The 11,312-nt window shown below is 42.8% G+C and overlaps 1 protein-coding gene across 1 annotated transcript; it reads left to right on the top strand.

The window, feature by feature from the left end:
* Positions 1–7,493: 7,493 nt before the first annotated feature.
* Positions 7,494–10,999, top strand: agpat4 (1-acylglycerol-3-phosphate O-acyltransferase 4 (lysophosphatidic acid acyltransferase, delta)). The gene is made up of 9 exons (XM_070841183.1): positions 7,494–7,606; positions 8,080–8,261; positions 8,428–8,597; positions 8,708–8,869; positions 8,957–9,110; positions 9,198–9,300; positions 9,401–9,476; positions 9,814–10,012; positions 10,564–10,999. Exons 2-9 carry the CDS (start codon positions 8,084–8,086, stop codon positions 10,653–10,655), a joined length of 1,134 nt encoding a protein of 377 aa, XP_070697284.1. The 5' UTR covers positions 7,494–7,606; positions 8,080–8,083; the 3' UTR covers positions 10,656–10,999.
* Positions 11,000–11,312: the final 313 nt, after the last annotated feature.

The following is an 11,312-nucleotide window of genomic DNA, read 5'->3' on the forward strand; positions in this document are numbered from 1 at the left end:
CTGTGCAGGAAGCACAGAAACACTTGTACACAGTCCAGACACTCCACCTGCACCTGAAATAACACCAGAGCCAAATCTGCATGTTTCAGACATGTCACGAGGTCGGGCCTGTGTGCTGACAGAAGCTGTAAATCAACAGCAGTGAGGACTGGTGACACTTTTCTTAGCTATTAAGCTTTTATATTCAATATACTATGAATACAGTATGTTAAATGAACACATGATGAAGCTGTAAACTCACTTCAGTGTCAATTAATGTGTTTCTCAACATTTAAAACGTTTCTTGTGCTTGATTCACAGGTGGGTTTAACAAGCTCATTAATGTGCTCCAAAGAAAAGAAGAGTTTGAGTTCTTGTAAAACGAACAAAAACAAAAAAACATTAACTCAACGTCCACTTTTTCCAGACCTTTCAGCTGCATCTCAAGGCATCGAACATGCTATGGTATTTATAAATGAAACTTCAAAAGTATTTATGATAAAATATAACAATCAAAGTTTTCTGTGACTACAACTGTGTTTAATCATTTATTTTCTGTTCACACTCCAGGAAACCTTTAGCATTACTTTTCTTTACATATGCAAACAAAAACATCCAACAGTAAACACGACGGCTCATATCTAATGCAGATGTACACATTTTAAAAGGAAAAAATGACTTAACAAATGCATATGTGCACACCAAAGAAAGAGATATTTACTTCTTTCACTCAGTCTTCTGAAGTGCTAATGAATAAAAAGTGACCATTTACAGAAAATAAACATTTTGGCAACAGCAAAAGCTGCAGAGAACCACTTCAATAAAGATATTAGTAACTTATATATCTGCTTCCATCTACAGGTTCCACTCAGCGTGTGGACGTACATGCCCGCGGTGTCAGAGGCATCTGATGGATCAACACAACAGGACACGAACGCAGCGCCGCCTCTGCTCTTTATGAGCGGGACTACAATGCTACAAGCTCCCCTCCCTTTTTCACCAGTGGAAACAAGTGATCACACCGTATCCTTTTACATCTCTGATGGGTTTTTCAGCCATGTTGCTCTCTGCTGTAATGGAACATTCACTCATGAAAATACACATGGCAAGCTGTTTGAAGATATCAGCCATTCACTCCCCTCTTTCCTTTTTTTACAATTTTTTTTTTTTTGTCATTTTCCCATTACGGAACTGCTGGAAAATCTGTTTCCACTCTTCCTGCCAAAGTAGTTTATTTTAATAATATCTAAAGATATGCAATGAAAATCTGTTCTTACACATTTCGTAATCTTCTTCTTCCAAACAACAACAACGCTTTAAAACTGGTGTCACAAGAAACATCTTGATGCACTTTGACTTATAACAGAAAGGCAGAAGCTTATATTTGCTATAAAAGGCTGGTTTGTAATATTATTCCTAAAGAAACCTTTCTATTTATGACATATGATCTTTGAGGAGATCTGCCAATATTGCTAAAACAACAGTGATGTGTGGGAGCCCTGATTTCACTGTTAATCTTAACTCTGAAAGAAATGCATTAAAACTTGTGGAAAATCACCCCCTTACCCTGTGAGTGTGTGAGTGATAAGCACGCAGACAGCAGTAACTCTGACGTTAACATTTTCCATGTGTTCACCTCAGTGCCAACACTTCAGCTCGCTGCGTGCTGATCGATCGAAGCTGACTTATCTCAAAAGTGAGAAAATGAGAAATTGTAGCGGCTTTCAACACAGATAATTCATCTTAAAGAATATGTGGTAAAGTCTTTGACTGCACTTGCCACCGCGCCAGCATGCACCGCCCCCCCCCCCCACGGCTAATGATATAGCAGGATATATGTAGTCTGGTCGGTTGTAAAGTCAAGTCAGACCTTTTATATGTTGACTGCTCTTCCGACTTCTCTGAGAGGTTCGTCGGCTGCTCATGAGCACAGCTGTGGGTGTCTAAAGCAAAGCAATGTCAGAATGTGTGTGAGGAAAATCTTTCTAGACAATCAACCCTCTCCCAAACAGTTGGAATCACCTTCACAGGCTGTTTGGAAAAAGCATAATGGCCTTTTAATGCTTCTTGGAGCACTAAACCTGATAACTTCAGTAATATGTGAGGGTTGTGCTCACACAGACCTGACGCTGTATGTGCTGGATGGTGCTGATCCACTAATCAGCACGTGGATCTGAACATTTAGCTCGGTAGTAACACAAAAGTACTAAAAATGTATTTGAATACTATTTTCTGTTACTTGTTATCATTGTGCTGCTTTTGACCAGAGTGGTTTTAATGTAGGTTTTGATTTGTTGGATCTTTTTATGTCAGTTTTGTGAAATGTGATCTTTTTTTTTATTGAGTTTCAGCTCATTGTGGCAGCTGCTTTAAGTGAAAAAACCCTAAAAACCTACAGAACAGACAAAGTTAGCAACTAGCCGGTGAACACAGAGGAAGATTTAGCAGCTAAAGAGCAATAAAACCCCTCAGCAGTGGGTGGAGACCAAAACCAGAGCTAACAGCTAACAAATGCAAATGTTGCTCCATAAGTTTTGAATTCCTGAATCGTTGGGTCTCTCTCTTAATTAAAGAGTTTGGTCTCTTTATGTAAAGCGTCTTGAGATAACGCTGTTGTGAATTGGCGCTATATAAATAAAGATTGATTGATTGATTGATTGATTGATAAGTGCGTGATGTGGCCAAAAAAACTATTATTGTGAGTTCAAGTAAAAGTAACAACACTAAAACACATAAACAAATCCGGACGTCAGCAAAATGTCAGTGCATGAATAGATTTTTGTCCTCTGGTGGCAGCTCAACAAGCTGTAAACACCTTTAAAAATAACTTCACTACAGGCTGAAAAGCAGTGTTTTGCTGCCTCCCTGTCTGTTTTGAGTGTGAGTACAGGTGTGATGATGTCACAGGGTCCTGCAGTACACCTGTACATCACTGCAGCAAGGTGAGAAGCACAATATTTGCCTCTGAAATATATAAGAACGGATATAAAGTAGCAGATTTAGTACAAGTACCCTAAAAAATTATGCAATATGTGAGTAAAAGTATTTACTTTGCATCACTGGTCATTTAGATAAAATCAGAGAGGATGAACTTGTGAAATACAGAAACAAATGATAACAATGTGAAGGCAGGAAAAACAAAATGTGTGCTTTTACAGCTCTCCTGCCGCTGAGTGTAACTGGAGCAAACTAGTGCTGAAGCAATGTGAATTTCCAGAGCGGAAAAATACCGAAACATCCGTAAAACCATTCAGCAATCACATGTCCTCAGTTATCATCAACACAACCGTCTCTGTCCTGCTTGGCTCCACTGTGTATTTTTCATAAAATATTGTCTCTTTGCACAATATCGATCACTTTAACAAGGAGAAACGTCTCCTGCTGCTTCACTTGTGCCTTTTGAGTGACAATGATGTAAATATCGTGGATACGCTACGACTCACCTCACAGACTGCTCCTCTCACACATGTGCTGTGACCAACATCCACAGTTCTGCACATGTGACCTCATGTTGAATCACTTTCTCATTCTCGAGCATTTAAAACCCACTTCTGACATCTGTCAGAGGAGGCAGGAGTAAAAGTTGAAAAAGAGGACGTGTAATTGCGTAACCATGCAGTGTTTTAATCTTCTCCACCTTGGTGATGGCATGGCATCAAATAACTTCACTCAGGCCAGCACTTTCTGGCACTTGAGTCAGGCCTCATGCGTGGGCCCCCCGAGAGCGCCGGAGCAGGTGTCTCCAGAAAACCTCCCGGCGTTTCGCTGACAGTCGGATGTGTCGGCGGGGCCCACGGTTCCTCTGCTGGATGGACCAGGAGAATCAGACACTGCAGACATCAGGATCTTATTAAGGACTTAGTGCACATATACAATGTGTCGTATAAAGTTTAGGCTGTAGAGTCACTTTTTCTGATTTGTACTTTTTTCCTGTACGTCTAATGCATGCGTTCAGAAAATCTGAGCACGTTATCTCCTTTTAAGACGCTCCAACATGCAGTCATCCAAAACGTAATCAGATTTAGCGCCTTATTTACTCAAGTCTGCGCAAAAACCTAAATGAATGCAGCTTTCAGAGTTCTTCCTGATTTATTCAGCCCATTCGCTCAGACGCAGTCAGAATACCGACTGATGCGGCTCACTGTGCTGTGCGGTCAAATCATTTGCATCAGACTTGTTAAGCAGCTGCGTTCTGTGTTCCTAACATGGTTATTATCTCCTGCATATCTGGTGCTGAGCCTCACATTGTCCTTTAACAAACAAATTCACTGTGTTATGGGGGAGCGTGCTCATTGGCTCTCTGAGAGTGAAGGCCTCTGACTTAGTACCTAAAGAGCTCTGCAGAGGGGTTGAATGAGTGTTAATTTGTTTCTGGTAAAAGGGGTGAAAGCCAGTCACGGTCTATTGATGCAAACTGGCTCATAAATCACACTTATGCAGTGATTTCACTTAATCCTCGGTGCATTCTTTATACAGCATGTTCATCCAAATCACCCCTGTGTTGCCGAGCCAAAAGTAAAGTTCTTCCTGGCTGAGAGCTGCAAGATGTGGCCCACTGCGCCGACCGAGTCGGTCTTCACTGAGAGATGTCGGCTGCAGCCACTGATTTTTATACGAGCGACAAACTTTCTATGAATATATCAATAAAGGAACAAGCATCAGCTATTAAGAAGTTGTTTTGCACTCCGAACAGGGTGACAACAGAGAGATCTTCAACAGTAAAGCCGATGTTTTGGTGCTGAGTTGGCCGACGTCCCCACATGTCAAAGAAGCATGTAGTCCAGCTTCATTACATCTGGTGTTTAGTTTGATCTAGCAAGGAAGCTTTTTTAAATTATTTTTATAGCCTCCCTGCTTGATTTAACAGTGGCCAATAAATAAAAGTAGGGAGATGTCATGCAACAAATGTCAAGGGCTGCACTCAAACTCACGACATCGCTCTTATATGGTATCCAGTTGCCTGCTGTACCGAAGAAGGGCAACTGCAACCGTTACACATAACTCATTTAATGAAAGCCGACGTTTCTTGGAACTCTGTAATTTCTCGTGGTCAGGTGCCCCCCTGCAACACATCTTTAAATCCAGTAACCTCGTATCAACTGCACTTTTCCACTAAGGAGCCAGAAATGTGACTGAGACGCTCTCCTCCCTGACAGACGGAGGCACGCTGATGGTTCGCCTCTTCACTTAACAACCACTTTCACTACGTATTTGTTCACTGTGGTTTACGTTCTCCAACGAGCTCCTGTGCTTCCCTCTTCATAGATATTGAGTGGTTATTTCAGTCTACTTTGATTTTAATGCATTTATTGGCTGCAAAGCTACAAAACTGTTGATGATAGTGCAATAAAGCTGAGGCGTTCACTTTGAAGTCCCTCCCAACTAAAATAAATGTGCTTCTCTTGTATGTTTGAGCAGAATAACGTAGGTGTTTGACACTAAGAGGCCGTTTTCACAAAGTTTCTCTTTGCTCATCTTACATCTGAGTTGAACAAGCGTTCGTACGAGCAGGATTTTTGATGCAGAAACTACAAACACACCAGAAAAAAGTAGTCTTGGTGTGTGATGTGCTTAAACTGTCGCCACCTTCGATCAGCACTGAGCCTGACCAGATCAAATGAGCACATCTGACCTGAAAGAGAGCTGAATGTTGACTTTGTCTACTTTGTAAAAGACGCTGCACTGTTTCTTCCTCACTTCAGCTAACGGTGTAAAACCTGCCGTGCCGCATCACAAAGTGACTTCTACAAACTATACCTACTGAACTTTATTCCCCCGGAGCCCCTTCACGCTCTTTGTCTTTGGTTTTTGAACATAAAGGGCTTCCTGTGCTACTTTACTGTATGTTTGGACCTCTTCAGACAGGCATGTCCTCCCTTTGAGGTTATGTGGTCGTAAAGGACATGAGGGCTGGAGCTCTGTGGGACCTGTAAAACGAGAGCTTGGAATAACTCCTGAGGTGGAACAGTCACAGGACCCCATTGACCTCCTTTTAAGGGTCCTCTGGGCTGCAAAGAAAAATAATCAGGTAGCGTTTGGTTTGGCACGGAGGATACGTAGATAACATATCATAACATGCCTTCTGCTGACACACTCTAAAAAGTCAGATTTGTTATTCACGGTGTGAACGGGGAAGGTTTCTCTCGTCTCGGGGAGTTCTCTCGTGTTCAGCGTGTCTTTACTTCCCTCTGGGGTTGGAAACACGACATTGTCTGAGATTCTTTTTGATTAAATAGAAAAATTACCATCAAAATGGAACTTCTTGGCTTTAACATCAGTCAGGAAAGTTTTATTTCCAGCTGAGGAATCGTATTATTTTCTGAAAGAGCAGAAAATGTGACTCTCTTGAATGTGTCTTTTCTTTTTTATGCCTGTAATTTTTGGGAAGTGGATTGTTAAAGTTAAAGTTATTTATGTTTTAGAGGAATCTGACTTTTATCAAACTTTACATTCTATGTGGAAAGGAGTTAAAAACTTTCTCAGCTACAAACAACTAAAGTTTCACAATTCACTGACAGCTTGAACGAATAATGCAGAAGACACATTAAATATTTAAATATTAAATATCATTAAAACTAAAAAAACTAAATTACTATATTGTGTTTATTTAATTTCTCTTTCTTTAATTGTTTGCTTTATGTATAACAGTGAACTTTCCTCACTGTGGGATCAACAAAGTTCATCTTTTTGAGCAGAAGCTCCGTCTGATGTTTTTAACCCTCTGATGACGTTTTTTGTTCAGTGTCTCATTTCAATCAAGCCTCAAATTCACTTCCACTAAAAAACAGTCCTATTAAAGCTGACATGGTCACTGGCTGTGCAGCGGACGCACCGCCAGCAGGTGGCGCTGTGCACCAGGTTTCTGCCTCATAACGGACTGAACTATAGCTGCATTTAAACGAGGAGTGTCTCTGGTGACTTTTACTCGCATCCAAGCAAAACCAAACAAGGATGCTACCTTGTTGCCCGGGCAACGGCGACTTCTGTTCTGTCCTCGTGATACTTTGTAGACATTGTTTGTGGCGATCAGACCCCACTGCGCATGTGCGGCACTTCCTGTTCACGCAGAGAGGAGGAGAAACGGACAGAGGTCTCACTCTGATTAATGTTTTTGTTGATGTTTTAAAACACATCACCAATAAAATGAAAATATGCCGGATTAGATTATTATTATTTTCTATTTATGTAGGATTATGCAGCCATGCCGGTCACCATGGTAACAGAGTGATGGCGAATGTGAGGTCCGTGCATGTTCACCACCTTTTCCTCCTCTCGGAGTTTTGACGTGTCTCCCTCAGTATAGACGATCTTTGCAGCGAGCCTGGCTGCAGAGTTTCTAGAAGGAGGCACACACGTCTCCATCATCATCATCATCATCATCATCATCACCATCATCATCATCATCTGCTCCAGGCGGGGCCCCCAGATGGGTGTGGCCCCTTCAGGGAGGAAGTTTCCAGCCTGTCGGCTGGTGGACGCATGCTGAACTAATCCAGATCTGAGAGGAAGAAGAGGAGAAGTAACTCCAGCCCGCATGGACACACAGCTTTTATTCTTATTTTTTAATTTGCTGTCTTTGGCAGGGTGAAGGTGTGGGAGGCAGGAGAGTTCTGCTGGTCTGAGCAAGGTAAATGTCACGTGTTTCAGGTGTTTTAGGAGAGTAATAACATTTCTCAAACACAACCTGTTGAAATGATCTTGGCCATAGCTTGTTTGCATGTTTACTCAGTTATTTCCTGCTAAACTACATGTCAATGCTCTGTGCTGCTCCAGTAGACAGGCTGAAGGTGAACACTCAGCTTGGTGCTGTGGGCAACATAACTTCTCATGAGCTGCTAAATTACAGTACGACTGTCCTGACCTTTTTAGCATTTCCACTGACTTCACCTTGACATTTAGGGGAAACGAACTGACAGTGTAGGACAGTTATGGGTTGGATTGTGAGTAATTGATGATCCGGAGAAGGTCATGTGCACAGCACGGCCCAAAGGCTCCATTCAGCTAATGAAACATCCAGTCAAAGAAACCTTTATGTCCGAGCTGTGACACAGGGCAGGGCAGCACTGGTTGTGTGCTAATGTGTGTTGCGTTCTTTTACAGAACAATGAGCCTCCTACAGCTGCTGAAGTCCCACTTCCTGAGTCACCTGATCATCTGCTATGTGTTCCTGGTCAGCGGCCTCCTCATCAACCTGCTGCAGTTCTGTACTTTACCTCTGTGGCTGGTCAGCAAGCAGCTGGCGCGTCGGATCAACATCAGACTGGGCTACTGCATCAGCAGCCGTAAGTACCGTCCTCGCTGGATCTGTGTTCGTTTTGCTGCTGCAGGGACGAAATGAGTCGTTTCAGTGGTGACTTTGGTGCAACGAACAAGTTTTAGATCACTAAATCATCCTGCATGACACTTCAGACCGCTTACCCTGGATGTTTCTGTCCTAATGATCCTCAGAGATGGTCGCTGCCCTGGAGTGGTGGTCTGGGACAGAGTGCTCGCTCTACACAGACCCAGAGAGTTATCCGCTGTATGGAAAAGAAAACGCAATTGTGGTTCTCAATCACGCTTTTGAGATAGACTTCCTGTGTGGCTGGACCTTCTGTGAGAGATTTGGAGTTCTTGGGGTAAGACAAAGTGTCCCAGAAAGCTCCACTATTCTGCTTTTTTGACTTCGAGGGGTGTTGCATCCTTCGGTTTTTTTAAAAGGCTTTTTTTTGTTTGTTTTTTGTTCCAGAGCTCAAAAGTGTTAGCCAAGAAAGAGTTGAGTTATGTACCTGTTATCGGCTGGATGTGGTACTTCCTGGAGATAGTTTTCTGCAAGAGGAAATGGGAGGAGGACCGGAGGACGGTTGCTCAGAGTCTGCAGAACCTGCGGGATTACCCAGAAAACTACTGGGTAAATTTCAATCAGTGGAGATTATTGTAAAATCATGACTGAGAGTGATGTGTAGAGATATTCTGAATAATCCTGTGTGGGGGTTAGTTCTTGCTTTTCTGTGAGGGGACACGCTTCACACCGAAGAAGCACCAGATCAGCATGGAGGTGGCTGAGAGCAAAGGTTTACCCAAACTGAAGTATCATCTTCTGCCGAGGACCAAAGGATTCTGGGTAACTGTCCAAAACCTCAGAGGGACTGGTGAGTATTTCATGAAGTATTTAAACATGGCCACCAGTAGATGAGCTGGAAAAGCTGGAGAGTCGTCATGTGTCTTGTTTTGTGCAGCTGCAGCCGTTTATGATTCAACACTGAACTTCAGAAACAACGAGACGCCGACTCTGCTTGGAGTCCTCAACGGGAGGAAATATCACGCAGATTTATACGTGAGGTACAAACAAAAGTTCTGCAGTTGCAGGATTGAAACTTTTCCTGTTTACTGGTGTAATTACTTCAGCTCTGAGAGATCTGCCTCCCTCTCCTGCCTGCAGGAGAATCCCTCTAGAGTCGATCCCAGAGGACGAAGCAGAGTGTGCTGCCTGGCTCCACAAACTCTACCAGGAGAAGGTACGAGGGGGGTAAAGGTGGTGAAGGTGGATCCAGGGTTTCCTTCCTCCCTGAACTAAAGACTAGCCAAACCCTTAAAGAGTGTAGCAGTGTAGTAGTGCCTCTGCTCTTTTTATATTGTTGTTTTATTTCATGAGGTTGGAAGTGCAAAGTTAGCGAGGTGGCCTTTAAAAACACCGTGGAAGTCTCTGGGCTGTAATGTTGTCTGAAGTCTGTAGCTCGGTACTCTTGGTACTTTTTAAGCTGTAAGAGACTAAAAGTAACACATGAATCTGAAGTGGCTGCTGTTAAACATCCCAGCATGTTCTTCTGTGAGCTTTCACTTGTGTCTCCACAGGACGGCTTCCAGGAGCACTACGCACAGACAGGGCGTTTCCCCGGCCCCATAGTGAGTCCTCCACGCCGCCTCCGGGTCTTGATCAACTGGCTGTTCTGGTCTTGCTTGCTGCTCTACCCACTCGGCCTGCTGCTATCTCAGCTGATCAGCTCTGGGTCGATGCTCACCATCCTGGCTTCTGTAGCTCTCTGCTCTGCAGGTTAGTTTCATGCATTCACGCCCAAGTCGCCCTGAAATGAGTAGAACGGCCCTTCCCTCAGTTTAACCAGTTCCTTTTTGCCCAAACATTTCACAAAGCAGCAGATTTGACATCTCAAATGTAAGTCCCCCTTTTTATTGTTTGGAAAATGTGATTCATCTTATCAGCATGTTCCTGCCAGCGCTCAGGCGTGTGTTTACTCAGCAAAGTTCGTTATCTGAAAAGTTTGATTCAAATGTTAAATGGAGAAATGATTTCTCTGACAGCATGCTACAGTTTCCACACTAAATAAGTGCCCATGTCTGATCTTAAGCATGTATTAAAAAGGGTTTGTTAGATTAGAACTACATTTTACTGCTAAATTGTTGACAAATTCACCCAAATGACAAAATTCTGATCCTTAAAAGTCTTTGAGGGGAAAACTAAGCCATTGACTAAAGGGACTTTACTGTGGAAATACTCATGTCCTGCACAGGAAACTTGTCGCTACTTCTGTGTAACTTGCTCAAATTATATTCTGAATGTACCAAATCTGAATCTTTCCTTCACAGCTTCACTGGGAGTTCGCTGGATGATCGGTCAGACTGAGATTGACAGAGGCTCGAGCTATGGGAATAAGGAGGCCCCCTTAAACAACAACTAAAGACTCCTGACCTACTCAGAACTGCTTCTTTGCACAGGTACTAATCTGCACACTGCTGGCAGCCGGGGGCACAAACACCAGTGTGAGAGGATCCAACACGTCCAAACTTGCTCCAAAGCACAAAACTAACGCTGCAAAAAACCTGAGACGTAAGATCATGAAAATCTACTATTGAACGGCTTGGTTTGAAAAACTAATGAGAGGAATGTCAGACAGGATGAAATATAACACGACTACATTCTCTTCAGATCAGAGTGTAAATATTTGAATAGTCAAGACAAACATTTTGTCTGGTAACAAAACTTTTAAACTCAACCAAGTGAAAAATGCACTACCTCTTTGATTGTGAGATGACATTTTCATGATGGAGGAAAATAAACATTTGACGTTTTTAAAAAATACATATTGGTTTATTAATGTTATTCTTACATAGCAAACAGAGGACCAGCAGTTGTGGCGTGTGTGTGTGTGTGTGTGTGTTGAGCAGCAGGGAGGAAGAACAGTTACCAGTAAACACATCTTCCCCTGCAGCTTCATTTGCTCCAAAACTCCCGGAAGGCTTCAGCAAAGGCAAAGAAAGATCCGTAATACAGTCCTTCCCCGTGTCTGCACTCAGCAGCTGACTAGCGATAAACGACGGACTGTCAGTGTTAGAAT

The sequence above is a fragment of the Pempheris klunzingeri genome, chromosome 12 (assembly GCF_042242105.1).
Source record: "Pempheris klunzingeri isolate RE-2024b chromosome 12, fPemKlu1.hap1, whole genome shotgun sequence".
Taxonomy (NCBI): domain Eukaryota; kingdom Metazoa; phylum Chordata; class Actinopteri; order Acropomatiformes; family Pempheridae; genus Pempheris; species Pempheris klunzingeri.